This window comes from Mus caroli, unplaced genomic scaffold (genome assembly GCF_978045245.1).
Source record: "Mus caroli unplaced genomic scaffold, Mus_caroli_1 scaffold_8, whole genome shotgun sequence".
Taxonomy (NCBI): Eukaryota; Metazoa; Chordata; class Mammalia; order Rodentia; family Muridae; genus Mus; species Mus caroli.
The window spans coordinates 3,336,399-3,360,627 of NW_028227263.1; the positions used below are offsets into that span (position 1 = coordinate 3,336,399).

Here is a 24,229-nt window from a genome sequence, read left to right on the forward strand (position 1 = left end):
CCTCTGCACACACCCATGATAAATGGTTCTACAGCTGTTATTCAGGAAGTGTGGTGGATGTGGCTGATTACGTTGTGTCCTGAGGTTGGAAAGGGAGGACCCAGAAGGGCCATTTCTTCTATGGAAACTGCTTGTGAGGAAGGAAGTGTCTGTGACCTCATCACAAGGCTGGACCTGAGGACAGACCAAGCCAGGCCTTCAGGTCTGAAATGAGTTAATTGTGTTAACACAAGAGTCACTACATGGTTATCCTGGGTTGTGGTGGTGCACGCCTTTAATCCCAGCACTCGGGAGGCAGAGGCAAGCCGATTTCTGAGTTCGAGGCCAGCCTGGTCTACAGAGTGAGTTCCAGGACAGCCAGGGCTAAACAGAGAAACCCTGTCTCGAAAAACCAAAAAAAAAAAAAAAAAAAAAAAGAAGTGTCTCTCGTGCCTGCCGGAGCACCCCCAAGAAAGCCAGGGTATATGCTTGTTTTTTTTCCTCAGTTTGCCAACTCTCAGAATGAAGAAGCCAACCCTATTTGTCTTTCAGAAGTGCCAGTTTAAGATTCATATATCTGTAAGCACTTTGGACTGAAGGTCTGTCACCTGTTATAGCTTTCACTATATTTATGAACACCATGTTCCATCCTGAGCCAGTTTTTGTGGTCTGCTCGGCTCTGGTATCTACTGTATCCTCATGTATGTGTCCCTCAGCCCTGTTCAGGCTCCCTGCTGCTGTCTGCAGTCTGCAAAGTGGCCCAAGTATGTTTCTTGAGCCTTGACTCAGTATTTACTTCAGGGTACAAGTAATGCATATACTAGATGGACATCATCACTTAAACCCTCCCTGAAAATGGAAGCCTGGATCAGGAAAGCTTGGAAGGTATAGAGGGCGTGAGGGGTAAGCTAGATACAGTTTTCTATCTCATAAGTATGACTTGTTGGAGCTATGATCACATCCCTTACATCTACTGTAGAGGCCGCCTCTCATTGTTCTCTGTGGAATGAGCTACCTAGGCAGAGAGATGGCAGATGGCAGTGAGCATAGGCTAGGTCCAGCCGGGCCCTAAGGCAAGAGTAAGGCTGAGTAAGGGTGAAGTAAAGAAGGAACACAGAGAAGTGAACACGAGAAGGCTTGCATGGTCAGGAGTAGGGTGCAGGGACAGAGGATGAGAGACAGCAGGTGAGTTGTAGGTGTGTATCTCTGCAAGCAAAAGAGCTGGGTACTGGTACAGAGGTGGCTTGTTGGATTAGGCTTGTCTGGGGCATAAGACAGGGATGGCCCTGTCAATGCAGCTAGTATTTGACATCATCTGTCTGGCAGCTGGAAAATTCTTCATGTTCACAGCAATCTGTCCAGACATTCTTCAAGTATTGATAGCCTTTCCATTTTCAGCCAAGGGTGTCCTGGGCTATTGCCGTATTTCTAGAAAAGTGCTATATTCTGCTCTCTTGAACACACCTGAGCCATTATTTTCACTTCACAAGTAAGAAGGTGAATCACAGAGGTTGATGAGCCCAGGAAGTCTGGTTCTGCAGAGCCCACCTGGCCTGCATGGAGGGCCTCTGTGGAGGCAATGCCCAAGAAATTATTGCTCCTTCAGGACCTTGCAACCACTGTGTTGCAGTACCTGTGCTCTCTAGTTTTCTGAAGACCTCAAAGGATTGTAGGCCTGGAACCTGCTGGCCCAGACCGAGGCAGCCCACGTGGAATCCACCAAAGATGATTGAGAAGAACTGGCTATTTATCCACATGTTAGTATGTCCCATCCCTATATGTGTCATCCTACCCCCACACCAGGTTGTAACTGCACGCAGGCTAGGCTAGGCTAGGCTAGCCCTTGTCTCCACAAGAGGGCACTCTTGACCACTTAGGGCCCCACAGTGATCCTGTTTACAGTACAAAGAACAGTTACTCTTTTGTGATTTTACTCTGTGGTTGGTTGACTTTCCTGAGTTGCTGTGGGGTTAATGAGAGAAGGCTGGAGGAAGCTCTGCATAGTAAGAGCATATCCAATACCAAGTGCAGAGCTGGCATTGGGGCTAGTGCCTAGCAGCCTACGCCCTGAGGTGTGTCTGTACACATGCACGTGGGACCCAGGAGCCATGCCCTAAGACCAGTTGTGCCCTGTCCCAGGAGTGGTGGGAGAATCTGAGTGCTCATCTGTGCCAGCTTAGGGAGACACTAGCAATTTAAATCTCTGACAGTCCAGTGGGCGAAAGAGATTATTCTAATTGGATCACCTTTGACCTTGTTTATTTTGACCCACCATCCTCATTACTGATACTTTGTTTTAATGGTTTCAGGTTGCCTTTGACCACTCCTACATCTCAAGAGCAGTAAGGATAGCCATGGGAACATGTCCATTCTGTTTATGTCTGGTCCTCTTGGCTCTTTATAGGGAATGACATAGAGGGGGTGTTTGTTTGCTTGTTTGTTTTGTTTTGTTTTTTTTGTTTTTGGAAGGGATGTCCAGAGGAAGGGCTTGTAATTTATCACATCATTGACCCTATTTAGATAGCAACCCTGCTTAAAGATTATGGTCTGCTATTATCCCCTTTCACAGATTGCCGTGGGTTTGGGGGTCATATCACTGCCAGAATTGTGGCTGGCAAGACTTTGCACCGGAGGGAAAGGGAGCCATAAGACCACCTAAAAGTGGTTGCAGAATTTTGTGTGTGTTGGATATGAGGTAGGTACACAGTGTTAAGCTATGATGAATTTGTGTGTGTCATCTCCAGTGACCTGGTTTAATGCATCCTTCCCTGTATATTTTGGCAAGACAATGATTGACAAGTCTACCCAGGGAAGAGAGAACATAGCTAGCTGGGTATCATTTAGTCGTTGGAACAAATCACCTTGGAAACAGTTACGGTTTTGTTTTCTTAGTTTCTTTCGGTTTTTTCCCCACTTTTGGTGCTGGGCGAGGGGTAGGGGGTGGAACCCATACCTTTGTGCATGTTAAGGAAGTACCCTACTACTGAGCTGTATCCCCAGCCCAAGTACATCAGTTCTGAAGCCTTAAGCCAGGACATGGACTTAGACATGATGGAGTCCCTGACCTTCAGGGTCACAGTAGTGACATTTATTATGGGATAGGTGTGGAACAAAGGCCCTGTCATAGGCCTGTGTGCTGATTAAGATGTAGGGCAGGTGTGGAGCCAACCCATCTACCGTGCACGGGAATCTGCAGTGCAGGCTTCCTCTGGATGCCCTAGAGTCTACCCGAGAGGGGATTGATGCCCCTGACATGCCCAGACCTCCTACTACATGGACCTCCTACTTCACCAGCTGCTGTCTTTGTAGAAAAACAATCTTGTAGCCTTCATGAAGGTAAGGGCTATCTTGTTTTTTCTGATGTGTCATTCTAAAATCAGTGCTTCATTCAGCCTCATTATTTGTAAGTTACTATGAGTTTAGATGTTTGTGATGAATTGCTTTAAAAAAAAAGTCAGACTTTTTGGTCCATGGGTGTTCATGATTTGCATGCTGAAGCACTCTGTGAGGTGGACTCTGGGCAGGGAATGCCTGGCCTGCTGTGATGGACCATGGTGATAGTCATTGTCTTTAGTTGTTTCTTTTTTTTTTTTCCCTTTTGTTTGTTGGCCTTTTGTTCTCCCACCCCAGTTGTGTATATTGTCTTCCTTGCCTTTTAGTACTATTTTTGAGTAGAGTAGACCTCTCCTTGAGGTTGATTTGTAAACGGTTGAACCTACGGCATTGTCCCTCTGCTGTTGGATCCTTCTTTAGGATTCAGGTGTCAACAACCTATAGACTAGGCAGGACAAGGAGGATGGTATTCCTGAGTAACCTTGGGAAAATTCATAAAGACCTTCAGGAGCAGTGGGAACCTGTGGGCAGAGGGCACAGCAAATTCTGGGGTTTGAAGAAGGGCTGTGTATGCTAGCACCTGTAGGTCATGGGAGGCCATAGAGACCCCAAGTCTGAGCAGTCAGAGCAAAAAAGGACTGCTCAGGTTTAAGTGTGTTCATGCTAGTATTATGCATAGGCAATATTCCTGTTTGTTCTTTCCTTTTTTACCCTTCTGCTTTTTGCTATGAATGCCATAGCATGGAGGCCTTCACCAGATGCCAGCTTCTTGGACTTAGGAATTGAGAACTGAATGAGCTGAGTCTATTATAAATTTCCCACCTAGGTATTATTATGTTATATCAGCAGGAGATGGGTCAAGATGAGTGCTGAAAACTTGGATCCAAGAGCGATTTGGGCAAGCTTGGCTTTGAGAAGGCTTTCTTTGGCCAAGGGCCAAAGTTGGGCCAGGGTTAGCAAGGTACTGAAAGGTAAATTACCCTGCCATGACCATCTAGTGAGGTGGCAGACAGTGCTGTCAGGCATTTCCTCAGGTCTTCTCCAGAAGCCACAGCCTCTTAATTGCTGCCTCCTTGAAGGATGTGAAGGATGGGCCCTGGCACCTGCTCTGCTGTTCCTCTCACTTTCAGAACACAGGCCACTCCTACATCTAATGCCTCCCCCGTCTTTAAATGCAAAAACATTTTCAATTAGAGAGGAATGTGCCTTTGAGGGGACAGCCTGCCTGCCTGGTGACCTGCAGCTGTTGGGTTGGAACAGGTGGCCAGTGAAGGACCAGTGCCCTGTGTCGGTTTGGAGTCCTGCTCTTCTACCCACGCAGTCTTTCCCTGTACAAAATGACAAAGACTGACAGAGCCCTGGTAAGGCCTGGACACTTCCCTTACCTGGTATTTGTGACACAACAAACAAGGGCTGCACACAAATACCAGGTACTGCACTGACCTCTCAGATCTTAAGAGACTACTTGGTGGTTTCTGACTCCTCCTTAGAGCACGTGGAGGGGTGTATACCATGCTGTGTGATTGAAGCTGCACTTCTGTGACAGTAGGCCTAGGCTTTTCCACCTGCATCAGGTGGGCTCCTGATGGACTGGGGCAGTGACCAGTCCTCAGTGGAGCTATCTGCATTGGAATCCTCTGCACTCTTTTCTGGAGATGCCTTTTATCCTTCCATAGAAGTTCCCTTTCATTTTCCTCAGACAGACAGTTTCTCTATATTTTTTTCTTCTGGATTTCAGGCTTTTCTTTTTTGGGGGGAGGAGGGAAACCTACCTAAACCCTACTGATACTCAGTTTTTGTTTTTGTTTTTGTTAAGAGTACCACAATAAGGTCTCTGTTCTTTGCCTAGTATATAACATGGATGGGCAGGATTGGAACCCAACACTCAAAGAGCAGAGACACCCAGTAAGTTCAGAGCAGCTCTGCTCCATCTAGCCAACCTTGTCAGAACTGCTGCCTCCCTCTTGTCAGGGCTCCCTGCCTCGTCCCTGTGGACTGAGCTGGGCTATATTTTGCAGCTGAGATTTTTATACCACTAGACAGGGAGGGGCAGCTTGGCAGGGCTGGCCATTGCCCTTTTCTGGCTGTCTGTGCTCAGGGCCTGTACAGCTTGGTGACATGCCAAGGGTGTGTGATAGACAGGATGTCACAGTCTTCCTGCTATGAATGGACTTGGTTTTGGAACCTACAAGCTCCTGGGAATGGTGAGCAGTCTACTTGGTGGGTGTAGGTCCCACCTGTGATTGCAGATGAGCCTAGAACTGGTTCTATGTCTCTAGTACAGGGCATGCCTTAGCCATAACACAAGTCTTCCTTCCTCCCTAGACCTCCTTCCCATTTGCCATGTGTATAGTTTGTGAGCATAGGAAGTCCAAAGAAAGTGATGCTTAGGCCCTTTAACACCTCGACCCTCTGTTGGTACAGGAGCTGGGCCAGGCAGGCTGACTGTGTAGGCTCCAACAGCCTCTTTAATTGTTCAGTTTCTGGTGGGACAAGAGCTTGGAACTGAAGGATTTGTGTGGCACGGTGGTGCATTTCTTTGCCTTCTAAATTTGTCCTGGAATTCTTGCCTTTCCTCCTTTTCCCTCTTGATTGTACCAGGCAGCACTTTGTTTCCAGTCTTACCTTGTGCTACTTCCTCACAATCAGTGCCTAACCTTTACTTTAGGAGGGTGTTTGGCCTGCTGTGTGGCCCCTGCGAGTCCTCTGCTTGCTGCCTTGGAGGAGGGGTTCTTGCTAACTTCTTGTAGCTGAGTTGTGTGAGTTTACACGGCATGAGGTGGTTCCACTTGGCTTCCTCTTGTAGCTGGGGTCCCCTGGTATGCTGCCTACACCTTTCTACATTTTATGTTGACCTGTCCTGTCCAGATTGACAGCTGTGGAAGGGCGCTCCTCCTGACAGACAGGAAAGGATATTTCTGTCCTTGTCTTCTCAGTTCATCAAGTGAAGAGACAGGTACTGAGTTCAAATATCACTGGCTGGCTTGTGGGAGCAGTGGTGGGTTCAGGGGTAGAGCTCACAGCGGCTTTGTCTCTGCAACCCTGAGAAGGAGTGGGATATCTCATCTTGAGTAGGAGTGGACAGAACCAAGCACAAGATTCTTTGTGAAGGGCCATGGAGTCCTAGCACAGGAGCATCACCACATGGGTGTAAATATGGTTGCCTCCTTACCCTGTGTACTGTACTCTTGGAAGTGGTCAAGGATAAAAGCTCCAGTGCTAGCTGCCAGTACAGGAAACCACGTGGAACAACAGCCTTGAGGTATAAGGACTGGGTCAGACCCCACCTCAAGGGCGGGCCTGCCTCAGTTACCAACCTCTACCTTAGTTTCCTTTCCTGGGTGCACGATGCTGGTAAGTAAGCTGGTTCTGAAAGCTTTCCATGTGTCTCCAGCCTTCATGGCAGCTCCTTTTCTTGTGACTGCTAGGATGTTAGTGAAAGGTTGAAGCTTTTCTTAAGTTGCTTTTGTGCCCCTTCCTTCCTTCCTTCCTTCCTTCCTTCCTTCCTTCCTTCCTTCCTTCCTTCCTTCCTTCCTTCCTCTTTCTGTCCTCTTTCCTTCCTCTTCCTTCCTTCCTTTCTTTTTTTCTTCTCTTTCTTTTAATGGGATTTAACTGATTTTTAAGATTCATTTATTTTATTCTATGTATATCAGTTTTTCCTCACATGTATATCTGTGCACAATGTATATGCCTGATGCCCATGGAGGTCAGAAGAGGGCATTGAACATCCCCAGAACCAGAATTATAGGTGGCTGTGAGCTACTATGTGGATCTTAGGAATTGAACTCACATTCTCTGTAAGAACAAGTGCTCTTAATTGCTGAGCCATCTCTTCAGCCTTGTGCCAGTTTTTGTGCTGCCTGGTACATAGAGGTTTCTCAAGACCTAGTCTAGCCTGAAATTACTCTGGAATTGGCAACAAAGTTTGGTTCTAGCCCAGAAGCCTCCATGTAAAGGCTATCACCTAGCAGGTGTGGACGCCCTATAGTCAGAAGGGAGTCTGTAGCTACTGCTAGTCATCTTGGCTACCTCTACCCTTCCATTTACTCAGACTACTCATTCCCTTGAAGGGAGCTGATAAGATGAGCCCCTGAGTGGGATAATCTGCCATCCAGAATCTCTTGGTGTAGCCACATAGGGTGGATGAGGCACTTGCGTGCAGGAGGCCTTCATGGAGAAGGATGAAGGGTGTTAGGGAGCCTTCCTTCACCAGCTGGAAAGGTACAACCCAGCATCATAGTTTTGAACCCTATGGCACACCAGGAAAAGAGTATGAACTGTCTGGAAGTAAGCAGAATAAAGATTGTCTCCCTGTGACTCATTGCCTGAGGCTCCTGGGCTCTGGAGGAGGGATTGCCAGGAGTCTGGGACAAAGGAATCTTCACCCTAGGAGTTCTTGCTCTCTGGCAGTGAGCAGGCAGTGCTCCTTTTGCCCAACCTTGGCTCTTTGGCTATACTGCCTGGGATCTTGCAGGCTCTATAACTCAGGGAGGAGCAGAGAGCTGCTGCTTCCAATACAACTAAGCATAGGCTAATAGAATACTGCAGTTGGTCACTCTAGATTTTGTTCAGGGAGTCTTTTCTACAGTCATGTGGCATGTGAGGAATTCCTATAGCCTTGATTAGGTATGTTCCCAATGGACTGGGACCTGGCGTGCCTCTGCTTTTTGTAAGGTGACTTAGGTCGCATGGCTGGTAGCAGCATTATTTACTTAACCCGGAGCAGTTAACTAGACTGTCCAATATATGTCTGGAGGATACACTTACTTTGCTTGGGCACAGTAGGGCACTGAGATGGCTACTTTGTTTTGAGATCTATGTTCCTGGCTAGAGTGGGTCTGTGGGCCCTGGAGCTTCTCAGTCAGGAATTTGCCTCAAGTATGTAAACTAAAGGCAGATGTGTGCATGAGGGTGCTGGGAATTGAACTCAGGACCTCTGGCAGAGCAGTCAGTGCTCTTAACTGCTGAGCTATGATATCTATTAGTTAGGGGTTTTATGCTTTGATAAAATACTGTAACCAAAAACAACTTAGGGAGGAAAGAAGTTTTTTTCATCTTAAAGCTTGTGGTCTATCATCCAGGGAACTCAGGGCAGGATATCAAGGCAGGAACCTGGAGTCAGGAACTGATGCAGAGGCCATTGAGGAATGCTGCTTACCAGTTTGCTCCCCATAGTTTTCTCTGCCTGCTTTCTTATACCACCTTTGACCTACCCAGGTTTGTACCACCTACAGTGGGCTGTGTCCTCTCATATCAATTATCAATCAAGAAAATATCCTACAGACTTGCCTATAGGACAATCCTATAGAGGCATTTCCTGGGTTAAGATGACCTCTTCCCAGATGATCCTAATTTGTGCCAGGTTGACATAAAACTAGCCAGAACACTGTGTGATTGTCTGCCTTTGTAACATATCTTGTTCAGTCTTTAGCTCTTCTTGAAAACAAGATTATCTTTAAATCATTGAGTTGTAGGACTTCTGTACTTAGTGCAGATAAAAGTATTTTGTTTGGTACATGCAAGTTATGGTTACCTACTTTATTCATTTTTTTAATTTAATGATTAATTTATTTTTATTTTAGGCATATAAATGTTTTGCCTGTGTGTATGTGTATGTACCATGTGTGTGCCTGGTACACAGGTGTTGCCTGCAGAGGCCAGAAATGGTTATCAGATGCCTTAGAACTGAGTTTCAGATATTTGTGAGCTGCTACATGAATGCTGGGAATAGAACCCAGGTTCTCTGGAAGAGCAGCCAGTGCTCTTAACCACTGAGCCATCTTTCCATCCCCAAGTATGTTTATTTTTAGTAGCATTAAAACAAAGTTTGGGTATGTTTAAATGTTGGTGAGATCCTTTTTTCTCTTTTTAATTTAGTGCTGTTTATATTCAGAATAACTTTGCCTGCTCTGAGTTTGGCAGAGGCACTGCTGAGCTTTGGTTGTGTTTAGTTCTCTGATGCATCTGGGTGTGAGATGGGGCTTACCATTGTTTCTTACCAACACATTCCTTTCTCCACTGAATGATTTCATACCTTTGTTTTGACATAGTTTTCATGTCTCTAGGTCACATGCCCAGGAGAGAAGTGGTTGAGTCATATGTTAATTGCATGTTTCACTTTTTAGAATACCTTCAAACTGTTTGCCAGACTAGCTGGTCATTTTAGATTTCATCCAATAACGATCAAGGAATCTACTTGTTCCATGTTTTTGTTAGCACTTTATTTTAGCCATCCTGATAGGTGGTGTTGTCCCCCCCAAGCCTATTGACTTTAATGTCCAGTATGAGACATTCATCAGTGGAGATTGATTCCTGTCATGATGTTCAGAGCCAAGAGCTTCAATGGGTGACTAGGATTAGAGAAATCTTTCGTATGATACCTTGGAATTTAGTCAGCAAAAAGGCAGTTGATATGAAGCTGGAGAGGTGGCTCAGTGGTTAATCTTCCAGAAGACTGGAAGTTTGATTCTCAGCATTTATATGGCAGTTCACAACCATCTGTAACTCTGACTTCTGGCCTCCATGTGTACCAGACACACATGTATAGATAGACATGCAGACAAACACCCATACACATCAAGTAATAATAATAAAAAAGGATATTTGAGGGGGTTGTTGTTGTTATTGTTGTGGCTGGTTGGTTTTAGTCTTGACAGTTGCCAGATGGGGGCCCCTGAACTCAGAATTGTAAGCTAAATAAGCCCTCTCTTTAAGATTCCCCAGCTTCAGGTTAATCTTAGTAGTAAGACAGAATAAAGTGATGCAGGTATGGAGTGGCTGGATGCTGTCTCTTCCACCATCCATACCAAGTTCACCATCAGGCCATGGCACTGTCTCCAGAGCAAGTGCTTCTTCCCACCCCAGGTATCTCAATGCTTGGACAAACTGCTAGCCCAGATTTCTTACTCCATTCCCATTAGCACATACCACAACCAGTTAAACTTCTGAGGAACATAAATTGGATCATGCCTCTGTCCTTGATAAATCTTTTGATGGTTTTCTGTCCTGATCCCTCCCTGGACTTTGGGCTTTGTACCTTTTGGCCAGCCTCTGTGTTTCCACCACTACAGAGCACTGATTCACCTTTTTCAGTTCTCGCCTTTTTAAAAGTTTTTCTTTATTTTTTTATTGGTTATTTTATTTATTTACATTTCAAATGTCATCCCTTTTCCCCATCTCCCCTCTGCAAACCCCCATCCTATCCCCTCTTCCCTTTGCCTCTATCAGACTACTCTTCCACCCACCCACCCACTCCCACCTCACCATTCTAGCATCCCCCTACGCTGGGGCATCAAGACTCCACAGGACCAAGGGCCTCCCCTTCCATTGATGCCAAATAAGGCAATCCTCTACTATATATGTAGCTGAAGCCATGGATCCCTCCAGTGTATACTCTTTGGAAGGTGGTTTAGTCACTGGGAGCTCTGGGGAGTCCAGTTGGTTGATATTGTTATTCTGTTGCAGTCCCCTTCAGCTCTTTCAGTCTTCCTCTAACTTTTCCATTGGCGTCCCTGGGCTCAGCCTGTTGGTTGGCTGTGAATATCTGCATATGTATACACTGTTGCAATGTATACACCCAAGAAGCATTTGCTGACAGGAGCCTGGTATAGCTCTGTGTGTGTGTGTGTGTGTGTGTGTGTGTGTGTGTGTGTATCTCAATAGTGTTGAAGCTTGGTGTCTGCAGATGGGATGGATCCCTAGGTGGGATAGTCTCTGGATGGCCTTTCCTTCAGTCTCTGCTCCATTTTTTGTCCCTGCATTTCCTTTAGACAGGAACAATTCTGGGTTAAAAATTTTGAGATGGCCAGGCAGTGGTGGCGCATGCCTTTAATCCCAGCACTTGGGAGGCAGAGGCAGGCAGGTTTCTGAGTTCTGTAGCCAGCCTGGTCTACAGATTGAGTTCCAGGACAGCCAGGGCTACACAGAGAAACCTATTCTTGAAAAAAAAAATTGAGATGGATGGGTGGCCCAATCCCTCAACTGAGGGTCTTGCCTATCTGCTGGAGGTGGTCTCTACTGGTTCTGTCTCCCCTTTGTTGTGTATTTAAGCTAATATCATCCCTGTTGGGTCCTGGAAACCTCTTCCTTCCCTGGTGTCTGCGACTTTCTAGTGGCTACCCATAGTTCCCCACCTCCCACTGCTCCGTATTTCTATTCATTTTTCTAATCCTCTGGACTCTCTCCTGTCTTTTTCCATACAGGATCCTGCCTCCCCTTCCCCTTCCCTTCCAGGTCCCTCCCTCCCTCCCTCTACCTCTCTCCCTCTACCTCCCTCCCTCTACCTCCTGTGATTATTTTGTTCCACCTTCTAAGTAGAATTGAAGCATTCACACTTTGGTCTTCCTTCTTCATAAGCTTCATATGGTCTGTGAGTTGAATCGTGGGTATTCTGAACTTTTGGGCTAGTAACCACTTACAAGTGAGTACATATCATGTGTGTTCTTTTGTGTCTGGGTTATCTTACTCAGGATCTAGTTCCATCCATCATGAAATTTGCAGGTTCTTGCCTTCTATCTGTTCTTTAGCCAGCTGTTTGGCTTACCCTGCCTTCTCGTGTCACTAAGGTCTCATTTCACAGTATAACAGTTTGACATCTGTGTGTGTTTGTTTGAATACTGTTTTTAACTTCTAAAAGTTGACACATACCTGCTTATGGGGTTAGTTATTCAGGATCATTGTCCTCTCAGGATCTGTTTGCACTGGCTTTCTCTCTTGGTCCTAGTTTGCATTTTTTTTTTGTTGTTGTTTTTTTTTTTTTTTTTTTTTTTGCTTTTTCACACATCTAGCACTTTTTTATATACTACTAGAAGGAAGTATATTATTCAGAGGCTCAGCTTCTTGTAACCAGATCACCCTTCAGGAGGTAGGGCCCAGTTTTTCAGCACTCACCTGCTTACTTGTGGCCTTTCTCTTCCTGAGAGGAGAGAGCTCTGTACAGTGGGAGACCTTACAGACGGCTTAGCAGGAGAGCCAGGGTTCCTGGCTCAGAGAGGACCCTTAGTGAGAGGTTAAGAGAAGACCATCTCCCTTTTTCATCCCATAGCCTTTGTTTAATTTTGGGGAAAACATAAGAAACATCCCCATCCCATCCCTGCTTCCCTTTGCCTCTATGAGAGTAAGTACTCCTCCACCCACCCACCCACCCACCCATTCCCACCTCACCACTCTAGCATCCCCCGCTGGGGCATCAAGACTCCACAGGACCAAGGGTCTCCCCTTCTATTGATGCCAAATAAGGCAATCCTCTACTAAATATGTAGCTGGAGCCATGGATCCCTCCAGTGTATACTCTTTGGAAGGTGGTTTAGTCACTGGGAGCTCTGGGGAGTCCTATACCTATTACCTCTGAGGAGAAGTTCTACAGTGTCCATCTCTTGGTTGACAGGAGAATGGGAGCTTGACTCCCACCAAACCATAGTGGAGCTTGGGGGCAGTGCCTCCCTGTCAGTCCATATTGACTATTCTGACACTGCAGTGGAGCCCAGGATGAGATGGGGTGGGAGTGACCACTCCCAGGTATCTGACTTCTGAGGCTTGGTAGTCTCCCATAAACAAGGCTTTCACTACATAATTTAGGTGCCCATGAGGTGTTCCAGATATTCCTGCTGCCTATGGCTCATAGTGGCAGTTATCCTGACTGGCAGACCTGAGGAACAGCACTGCCCAGAACCAGCTTTGTGTCCTCCAGATTCCCCCGAAGCCTGTTGACCCTTTTCAAAAAGCTGGTCTGACACCCACCTGCAGAGTAGTAGCAGCTAGTGCCCACTCTGCAGGGACCCTAATGGCCTGTTGATCCCTGTTCTGAGTGTGCTTGTTAAAGAAGCTCTGCTTGCCTTCAGTCTCCAGGCCCCCCTTGTCAAGGCTGTGTTGAGTCTAGTCTAGGTGGCAAGGGAGGGCCTCCAGGTGTGACTTGGATCTCTCTGACCGGCCCTTCCAGCTGCTGGGTCCACCCTATCTCCTCCCTTCTGGCCTTGCTGATTCCACCCTGCCCAGACAGCTCTTCACTTTGCAAAAGCAGTTCAGACACTCCCCTATTTCACCAGCCTGGGCAGCCCTTACTATGTAAAGGAGCAGCTGTTTGTCTCTGCTGTGGTCCTCATTGGCTTAGAGCAAGGGCGGAGGGCACTTCCGAGGGAGGGAACCGAGAGCTACATTGCCTGGATCCCGCTTTCCCTCACCAGCTCTGCAATCTTCACATCATGGTTGAAGACCACTACAGTCTCCCTTCAGAGCGAACTCTGCTCAGCCGTTCCCCCAAAACTGGACTTCGGTGTAAAATGGTGCTTCAGGCAGTCAGCAAAGTGCTCAGGTAACAGCCTGCCCAAATTTAAACGCAGTGTGTCTGGGAGGTGGTTGGCTATGGCTCTGATTGCCTTCTCAGTAAAGCAGCCTGCTGTGCTGGAGTAGGCGTGCCACCTGTGGGGTTGGTGCTGGGGTAATTGGTGCAGCTTGGCCAGTCTAGCAACTGAGCTCATTGCATGCTACCCAGGAGCACAGCCACCCGCTTTGGACCTTTTCTACATGAGCTCCTGGATTGTCGGGAGTCCTACTCTGCTCCCTCTGGAAACTGCTAGACTGCTTGCCTTTATCACCAGCAAGTTTGTTTGAGCTCGTGTTTTTGGCCAGTGGCTGTCTCTCTTTGGCACAAACCTTGGCTACCCAAGGCTAGTATGTCCTAGAGCTTGCCCTTGAGTGTCCAGAGAAGTGACATGCTATATCCCAGGTGCTTGATGTATGTGATACTGCTTCTGGAGTGTTGCCAGGAAAGCTTCTCAGACTTTTCTGACCTGCAGTGGTGTTCTTTTCCAAGTCTGGGTGTGTGTGGAATGTAAGTAGATGAGTGAGGGGTGGGGGTGTGATTGACTTGCTCATGGGATGGCAGTTTCAAGTCAATTTGGGGCTATACTCCCCAGCCAGGAGGGAAGAGGCACTGCCTTTTGGACTCTAGTTAGTTTTCCCTTCCATGTAGGAGTCTTGTGTTTGTCTCTTAACAAAATGGGCCACTGTCATCCATCTTTTCTTTTCCCTTTCATGTCCTGTTCTCCTCCTTCCCTTTCATTCTTCCTTTTTTTTTTTTTTAAGACATGATCTCACTGTATAGCCTTAGCTATCCTGGACTCACTATGTAGACTAGGCTGGCTTTGAACTCACAAAGATCTGTCTGCCTTTATATGTTAGGGTTAAAGATGTATGCCACGGTGCCCAGCAGGACCATTATTATTTAACATGAAAGTAAATAGCATTTGCTTTTCCAGTGCCCCTTTTAACTGTGAACTCCCAAAGCATAGAGCTCTTGGTGAGGCTTTGACATGAATCCAGCCTGTGAGAGCTCCTTGCAATTGGCTGATGAGTTCTGGAACATCTTTCTGTGCACCTACCTATACCTAGTTACCTCTTACCCTACCTGCTCCTCTGGGCCACTGCTACCTCATCATTACCTGAGCATTCAGACAGGGAGCATCCATAGGAGATGCAAGCAGGAGCCAAGAACTGCTGTCAATTTCAATATGAAGGTGTAAAGTTTTAGGAGCATGTCAGCAAGGTGGCATCATCTGCCCTAATTTGGAATGTGATTGATGGCAGTAGTAGAGGGGCACACATATGTTAACGTTTATATTTCTGCATATGTGTGGTTAACAGATACCAGCATCAGCTCCAGGGAGGCTAAGGAATGGCACTCACCTGCCAGTGACTCCTGGCTACCTGTACTGAGGGAGGTCCCATTGGGAGACACCTTAGCCTGGCCTTCCTGAGGATCACACTGAGTTCAGTGAGGATAAGTGGTACTGTCTAAGCATGCCTCAGCTCAAATGTGTCTGTCTCTTCACTGCCTTGTTCTCCAGGTGAGTGAGTCCTTTACTGGGTCAGGAACATTAGTGAAAGTGTGCCTTATCTGGGGAGTACTAACCTTTCTGGACAGGGGCACAGATATTTTTGAGAGAGCTCCAGTGACCCTCTTCACTGCTCTGAGCAGCCCAGCCTGTGTAGTACGGTAGTGCTGAAGGGTAATAGGACTGGAAGGCTCTTCCTGCCTTGGCCCATGAAGCCAGGCATTGGGCAGTGGAGTTAGTGAGGACTTGGTTCAGGAGTTAAAACTGAGCTTTCTGAGCACCACGGAGACCTAAGCCCTGATAATTGCTGCACAAGAGATGGTAATTAGGAGTGACTATACTCACCAGTGAGAGTTTGGGGAGAGTCTGGGAGTATTTAGCTAGGCTATGAGGGCCATGCTAGCTTGTGCCCTGTAGTCAAAGGGGCTCCTACAGTGATGGGAAAAGAGGTCATTAAGCTTAGAGTTAGTGCTTTGAGTAGGCTGCAGCATGGATACTTGCCCTGACCAGGAACATAGGAGTCCCCAGTAGCACTCTCCTCTTAGCTTTTAGCTGTGCTCTACCTAAATAAATAGTGTTTTGCAGACCTGGCCTGAGAGGGCTTGTATCTTTAAGGTCCTCAGGCCCCTGCCTGCTTACCATACTCCCTGGTCATTAATATTCATCCCTTGAGTGTTATTCTCCAACCCCTTAGTGTTAGCATCTCCTTCCTTAATGTTAACCCCAGGCCTCTAGAGGTTAACTTCTGGTCCCTCCTTGCTAAATTCCCACTCTATCTGGCCCCTCACTGTTTACCTAGCTGGGGCTGTTCAGGTGGCAGGGTGGGATGCAAACACATTCTCTGTCTCTCTAGAGACCTAAGATGTCCACACTCAGTGTTCCTTACTTCTTTGGAGTGATGTACTTTGTCTCAAGACTCTTGGATGCCTCCCCCACCACCCTCAGACCTTAGTGTTCTTAAGTCCTTCGTCCTCATGACTTGCCATGTATGTCTCCCCCAACTCTGAGCATTTCTCTCCTAGAGTACTTGGCTTTGTGAGCATCTGTGTTGGGTCAGAGGCTGAGGAAGTTAAATGGGGCTTTGTGGGGAGGCTGCAGGGCAAGAACAGATGGGAACATAGCATCTTATCATCCTGGTCCCAGAAAAATGCTGCTAGCCTACTTCCCACCAACAATATCAAAGCCATCCCAGCCTCATGATTGACACCACATTGTCATAGAGATTCTTGTTATTAACTCTGCAAATTTCTTTTGCTCTTCATTGGTCAGACTTTGAATAAGGGGTTAGCTAACACCTGGTGCTGGGGATGTCAAAGAGTTCAGTGTTATGGGATGTGGCCAGCTAGAATAGAAGATGTGACATTTCATAGTTGGGGTCTTAGAGGACTGGGGGGGGGTTTGCCATATGGGCAGGGTGGGCAGAGCACTGTGGCAGCAGAGATATTGAAGCAGGGAGAAGGAGTCTAGGGCCAGGTGGATGTGTGGGAGGCAAGAAGAAGATGATTCTGGTAGAGCATGGATAACTCTCAAGTAGGTATTTTACTTAAGTAAAATGCTCATTAGGGGCTAGCCTCATCCTCACTGTTGGGAGCTTTGCTTGGGGGGTATTCTCCCAGGAGCTCATAGCAGTTTTGTGGGTATACTGACATGTGGCACCCACTCCCTGGCCCCTATAGTACATTCTCTGTGCTGCTCACTCAATGCTTTGTCTGCATAGTCCTCGCTCCACATGGGTCACAGTGGTGAGTGGTATAAGGGAAGCTGGGAGAGCCTGTGACCTCAGGCAAGTGTGCAAGTGTGGCAAGCCACTGATGCCATGGTCTTTTCACCTTGCCTCAGAGACTGGGAGATATTTGTTTGCCCAACCTACCATGTGAAAACAGAGACACTGGCAAAGGAGCTAAAACTGGTCCTCTACGTGATTCTATTGCCCTGGCTAAGAACTCCTCAGGAAAAGAAATTGGAGTGAGGCTTTTGGTGTCCATCAAGAGGCCTTTCTACTAGCAACTACCATATTCTTCTCAAGCAGAATTTGGCCCCTGTGTGACCTCTTGTTCCTCTTGCTGGAGTGAGGGCTCTGTGACTAGGACTGAGAAACTTAGGTTGGCAGGAGAGTGTCCCAGAATGCACTATGTTCCAGGGTCCAAGTTGGCCCCATGTAATGGGGGACAGCAGCTAATGGGGATATGACTAAAACAGGAAAGGCTTGGGGCTTCGGGTGCACATGCTGATGACTAGCATGGCATCCGCTTGCTGCCTTTTGACTTTACCCTAAGTGCCTGTGGCCTATTATAGAGGGAGGCAGGCCTTCTAGGGGCTCCTTTGCCCACTAGGTTGGGGAGTAGCTTCTGCCCAGAGGAACTGTCTCCTCCCTTGTAAGTGAGTGGAGTAAGGGTAGGACACTGTTCATAGGATATCCTCCTGCATGGGGCCTCAGCTGTGGTCAGGAACCATGTTGATGGCTGGTTCCTACCAGCCACCTTCCTAGTTGTCCTGTCTTTACTTCCTTTAGCTTGCAAGTAAACATCCCAAGCCACAGAACATGGAAAGGGCTTCACAGCTTGGCCCTTACCAGCCCCCTTCCCTGTAGTCTTGGTTTCTAGGATAGGATACACAGAAGACAGAAGGTAGTTGATAGTCTCAAGGGAAACGTATCCTTTGAGGGCACTACAGGCCTGATCCAGCATTAGAGAGGTGGGTCTCTTCTTTCTGACTGAATAGTAGGTGAACTTAGCACACATCACTAGTGGAAGACAAGGATTCAGAGAAGTGCAGAGGACGGGTAGTGGATGTGCCCCAAAGTCATTGGCAGAACACCTCCTGGAGCTTATGCACAACTCCACAAGAGAGGCTAAAGCCTACATGGCTGGGCTCATGCCAGGAGGCCTTAAAGTGCTCTTTCTGTATGGTACATCCACACCTGTTCTTCAGCCCCAACAGATTTCTGTGCTGTTTACTTTAGAGCCTGTGCTGTGCCAGGACCCTAAAGGCTGGTTTTGGCTGTTTTGGCCCTGCCCTGGAAGCCAAGTACACATCGCCTTTTAAGGCTAAGCTCTGCCATGAGAAGCCGAAAGGAAAACATTTCCCTGGCATTCAGGGAACATTCTTCTATCCTCTTTCTCTTAAATAAACCATCAGCAACCTTTTAAAGCACAAGAAAGGAAAAAATAGGTCACAGTCAAAAAGACCTTTCACCCTACCCCCATGTAGCCTCTCAGGGGTGTGGAACACAGGGCTGAGAACCAAGCCAGCTGCTTCCTGATGGCATGCATGGTAGCTGGCCTAATTGCCTGTGTTCTCAGGACAAAAGACAGGTATCTAGCTGGTACTCTGGCCTGAGGGCCTACATTTTGCTTCATCTGGACAGGCAGCGCTAACCTGGAAAGGGCATGGTGAGACTCTGAGTCAAAGGCTACCTCCTGCACTGCCACTTCCATCCTCCTGACTGCAAGGATTCCAAGACCCTAGAAGTCATTCCTTTAATATACTGTTCTTCCCTGCTGGGTGGTCTAGCTACTTTTCATCCCTGTGGAGCAGGGTGGGTACAAGGAGACTGCTTCTGGGACAGAGGACCCCTCTGCTTGGATCTGCACCTCTCCTCACTTTCCTGGTCTGTTGTAGGCTTTGGATAGCTGTTGCTCCTTGCAATTGGTTGCCTTACTAGAGAAGGCCAAACTGTGTTTCTTTCCTTGGACCTCCAACTGTCCAGCACTTCCCACAGAATGCCATATTAGTTTCTGATCAGAAAACATCCTTTTCTGGTCACAAGGCTTCATGCCAATATCAGTTTACCTCTTATATTTTAAAAGTCAGAAAGTTCACTACTGAAGAATTAATTTGATTATGTGAGGACAAGACTCAGGTTTGCTATGTGAACATTTATTGTGCTTCTCAGACTTCTCACCCAGTACTCTCATCCTGAAGCCTCACCGTGTCGGACCTGTGGGTGCCAGCAGTTCAGAGATTGGTAGAGCCTCCTTTGTTTCTAGCATTGTTTGGTCAGTGCCTAGAAGGGCCTGCTATCTAGTGTGCTGGTCTGACATGGACAGCCAGGAGCATCTGTAGATTACTTCACTTGACTACCTCAAGGAGCTCACCAGGGAGACTTCAGGTCAACAAGTCTTTCTAACCACTCATAGACTTAGCTACATGACAGAGACTTCAGCAGAATTATCTGTTCTGGTAGGCTAGCACCCCATAGATAACTCAGACCAAGTAATCCTTGGCAGTTGGGCACTGTAGGTCTCCTCTCATAAAGGTCACACCCATCTCAGTGCCTGCCTAGAAGCTTGTTCACCAAGTGCTAAAGGCTCAGTGCTGCCACCAGTGTTTGAGGAGTACCTTGACTGGAGGAATGAGCATGGGAGAGATTGGGGTGTGCTGCTCCATAAATTTAGGATTTCTGTTCAAGTGAAAGCAATACATTTTAAAGACATATTCATTGTTTAAAATAGACGTAAATAAGCTCACTTTCTGTTAACAGAGCAACATAGTTTTATTTTAAAAACTAGTTTCAAAACAAGGTAGAAACTTAACAAAGAGTGCTGTGTAGTCTGGAATGTGAGGAGGCTGGGTTCTCCAATTGCCTCTGCCTTTACGTGGGGACTAGTAGAGGGAGTCTCAGTGCTGAGGCAGAGCCTTAACCCTAGGGGTTGTTTTTGTTTTCTCTTGCATTCACTCCACGAAGGGTAACAAGGTGGGGGTGTTATACCCTAGCCATACCCCAGTGAAAGTATGCTGCTTGGTGGTAGAGCACATTAGCAAGACATAAAGGAGGAGTTAGCTCTCAACTGGGGAAGGATAGTTTGTTCTTGGGGTGCCCCCTGTGGGTTGGCAACCAGGTACTTCCCTCTGAAGCTTTGGTAGCTGTGCACCTTTCTGAACTGGCCTGCCTGGAAGGAAGAGCCTTGGTGTGGCCTGTAGGACCTCTGTTCCGGAATGTCTTTGTGTAAGTGTTAAAGCTCTGAGGGGAAGGTATTCCCATTGTAAGTGCTAGGCTTCAGAGGGGAAAGGTTTCTCAAGTGCAAGTGTTACATCTCTGAGGGGAAAGGTATCCTGGCATTTGGGAGCCAAGGAATACCACAAAGTCACACTGCATAACAAACCTCACACAAGAGATTTATAAGACACAGGAGGGTGGGTGCATCTGCTCAGACGAGAAGCAGCAAAAAACTGAGCAGGAGATAGGCTTTATATAACCTGTGGGTTGCAACCACAGGGGTTACATATCAGATATTCACATTATAGTTCATAACAGTAGCAAAATTATAGTTAGGAAGTAGCAGTGCCGTTATTTTATGGTTAGGGGTTACCATAAGATGAGGAACTGTATTAAAGAGTTACAGCATTAGGAGGGCTGAGAACCACAGACACAGGTGTTTTTGGAGGTGGAACTCTCCAGGGTAGGGATCTCCAGGGTAGGAATTGGTGAGATTTCACAGCTTGAGCTTAAGGTGAGCTCAGGGATTGGTGGGTTTTTGAGCTCAGGGATTGGTAGAATTTTAAGCCCCGAGCTTGGCCACCTGTGTCTCTAGGGCCTGGGTCAGGCCATTATTGCTATTAGAGTGTTCTGTGAGCAGAGCCTGTCAGTTGGAGATTCTCAGGGATGGGGGCTGGCCACTTGAGCCCCTTTAGGGGTCTACAGACTCCCTTTTTTGTTTAGTATTGCTAAACAGCCAGGGGTCAAGAAAGGAGCAATGTAATCATTAGACTACTTCCTGTTGAATGGGGCACTGAAGTCTTTAGGGCCAGCTTGATCTTCAGTGTCAGAGTATAAATCAGGAGTTTCAGGTCTCTGTCTTCCTAGCTAGGAACCAGTAATCCTGTAACAGCAACTGATTAAACGTCTGGTTAGAAATCTTTTGGATCTGTTGTTGAAGAAATCTAGACAAGAAGTTTATAAGGCAAGGAGTGACAGTAGTCTTAAGAAAAGAAGGTAGGGTAAGAAGGGTAGTGTTTGATTCCATCCTGGACTATCAACGATCCACTGGCCTGAGGCATGGAGCTGTTTCTTATATTTTAGAGACCTTTCTGGAGTTGTTGGATCTTATTTTTTACTATACCCAACTAGTTGACATAAAAGCAGTATTCCTCCTTAGGGAAAAGACAAAGACCATCTCTCTCTGCTGTTAGTAAATGTGATACTCACTGGCATTACTATGGCCAGTATTTCTATTTGGTACTGGAGGGTGGGGATGGTCTGAGATACCTGTTGGAGATCCTGGATGAACTTAGAGGAAAACTGATGGCAAATAGCTAGAGAAGTAGTCAGTCCCACCACTTAGTGGTTACGCCCAGGACTGCCAGAAAGAGTAGGACCTGAATCCTTCCTGTGAACTGGCAAGGGTTCTGTACTGCGTGCCATCCCTAGTTTTGAAAAAAGGAACACCAGAGCACAAGTCCCAGACCAGCCAGTGGATAGGCAGCAGTAAACTTGAGTGCTGCAGAGAATTGAGGCATTGTGAATGTTCATACATATCGACTGCGTGGTACTATGGAGGGTTAAGATATTTTTGTAGTCTGAAGGATCCAGTGTGCCCACAAAGCATGTTTCTGAGGAGTTAAAGGAGTTTGTGATACTGGAGGGGTGGGGGAGATAAGAGTGGTAGTGATACTTGGTTTAGAGCAATTAATGAGCAGCCAGGTGAGAGAGTTTTAGCCAATGGGTGAGGCTACAAATGGTGGTCTTAAGTTTGACACAGGAAGGACACAAAACCAACATTCTTCAAAGCAGCCAGGCAGAACATTATTCAAAAGCTGATGTGTGGAGGTAAGGTCTAAAACAAGATGATGTGAGAGAGAGGTGGGATTAATAAAAGGGGTAATATTAGCAAGGAGCTGTGGACCACTTCTTCTACCATGCCTAAGGGTTGAGAGAGTGGGGATATGTACCCTCTGTATTTTGACTGTCCCTGACGGCCGGCTGTGATAATTGCTATAGTAAAGTTTACCAGTGACCCTGTCTGCCATCTGGGGCGCCATGGTCCTTAATTAGGATATAAAGATCCCCCCATTCTGCATAAAAAACAGAACACCTTCCTGGAATATGCATCATGTCTCTTACAAAGCTAATAATAAGTCTCTGGCCAACATGGTCAGTAATCTCTAGTTTGATCATAGAGGAAGAAAACACAGGGGACACCTTTTTAGAAATCTATTTAGGTGTTATAGGGATAATGTCTCTGTTTGGCAACCTGCTGGTAAGCAGTTCCCAGACCCCACCACACCGTTGAGTATAGATTTCCTGAACCTTTGAAATCTTAGTATAGCAATAGTATAGATGGGAAAAGAAATCTGAAACTTTTTTTAAATTATTTTAACTTACTTTCTTAGGCCTTCAGAACTTTAAGCTTTCACATCCTCAGAGCTTTATGTACTTTTTAGGCCCTCAGAACTCAAGCATTTTGAAAGAGGTTTATGCTTTAGGCATCAGGTGCTGCCCCCTGCTGTCACACATGTGTTGCAGCACAGGTCCACAGTGTCATCCACCAGGATATTTCTATAGGGTCATGACCATTTGGATTGACCTATGGTAGCATAGCCACCCAATTGCCCAGAGAAGTCTGGCCTTTGGTGGCATCTTTCCTTGCCTGCATCTGACTTAATTTACCCAATGTGCAAGAATCCTTCCTCAGAACCTTGTGGTTTGGGCCCAGGTGGGACATATGATGACCATGCCCTCCTTTCTTTCTTGGCAGAAAGTCTAAAGCTAAGCCAAACGGCAAGAAGCCTGCTACAGAGGAGAAGAAGGTGTACCTGGAGCCGGAGCACACCAAGTCCAGGATCACTGACTTTGAGTTCAAGGAGCTGGTAGTGCTGCCCCGGGAGATCGACCTCAACGAGTGGCTGGCCAGCAACAGTGCGTGCGGGTGGGGAGACGGGGGCAGCAGCTGCAGGGCAGGGAGCCTTCCCCATCTCCAAGCACCCCCAGAGCAGTAGTCAATGGACAGGCTGAACTCAGGTGAACCCACTCCCTGTCACACCAGGTGGAGCAGGGGAGATTACTCACAGGCCCTTTGCTTCTCTTCCAGCAACAACATTTTTTCACCACATCAACCTGCAGTATAGCACAATCTCAGAATTTTGCACAGGAGAGACGTGTCAGACAATGGCCGTGTGCAACACGTGAGTAGCAGCCTGGCCATAGCACTTTCTGGGAGTGTGGGATGGGCTGTGGTTGACCTTGCTGTCTGGGCTACTAGCTTCTCAAACTACATTCTTACCTAGTTAGATTTCCTGAACAATCTCAGGCTAGACAAAGTCTTTCTGTATCTGAGAGGCCAGGTGCTCAGTGTGAGTGTTTCTGCTGGGTGCTGCCAGAGGCCATGCTTAAATGGTCCTGAGCCTGGAGAGTGCTCAGTGTCCTAAGGAGCAGCAGGGCCAAATGAGCAGGTTCATTCTACTAGTAGAGGTGTCTTATTGACAACTTCTGAACAGGTCTAGTGCTGACAGCTCCCTTCTGATGTATATGTGTACATTCATTGCTGTAGAATGCAGATACCTTCAGGGGCACCAAGGACCCTCACTGCCATTGAGTGGCACATGTTTCCCAGCAGCTCTGAGTCGATGGTAGGAGTGACTATTGCTGGTGCTGGCAGAAGGCTGGATGTGGCCAAGAAGGCAGAAGAGCGTCTATGATGGCTCCTTGTCATCAAGATGTTATGGGCACATGGAAGTGGGTGTGGGTGTAGTATATTGTACACTCAAGCAGTCCTTCATGTAGATGCAGCTCTCCCCAAACAAAAAAGAGTCCACTGTAAGTCCTGATATAGCAGGTGACAGGAGTCTTTCTGCCTCAGCTAACTAGGTCTGCTCATATAGCTGTAGTGGCCACAGCTCAGTTTCTGGCGGTGTAGGGGGAACAGAGTGCTGGCTCTGTTCCTCCAGGGGGGTCAGGTATCACCTAGGCATTTTGCCACTGCCAAAAGTGGGCAGGCTTTTGGGAACAAGCTTGGGTGTATGACAAAGGTGTAGCCCCTGAAGGAACCATGACAGATTTTGAGTTGGCATTTGAGAGTGTCTGCACGGTCTAGACAATGTCAAACAGCATGGTACTCTCCCTGGCTTCTCCCATGTGCCTTTTAGTC

General features: G+C 47.1%; 1 protein-coding gene across 4 annotated transcripts in view; it reads left to right on the forward strand.

Annotated features, from left to right (window-relative positions):
- The window catches only part of Mob2 (MOB kinase activator 2), a 48,730-nt gene that overhangs the window by 17,905 nt on the left and 6,596 nt on the right, over nucleotides 1-24,229 (forward strand). For 2 of the 4 annotated variants that reach the window (XM_021167434.3, XM_021167435.3), the window contains exons 2-3: nucleotides 22,841-23,001; nucleotides 23,174-23,267. In XM_021167434.3, the coding sequence (XP_021023093.1) occupies nucleotides 22,841-23,001; nucleotides 23,174-23,267 (255 nt within the window). Of the gene's footprint in view, nucleotides 1-13,444; nucleotides 13,622-22,840; nucleotides 23,002-23,173; nucleotides 23,268-24,229 lie in introns of those variants that run through there. The other 2 variants (XM_029479464.2, XM_029479463.2) reach the window with 2 other exon arrangements.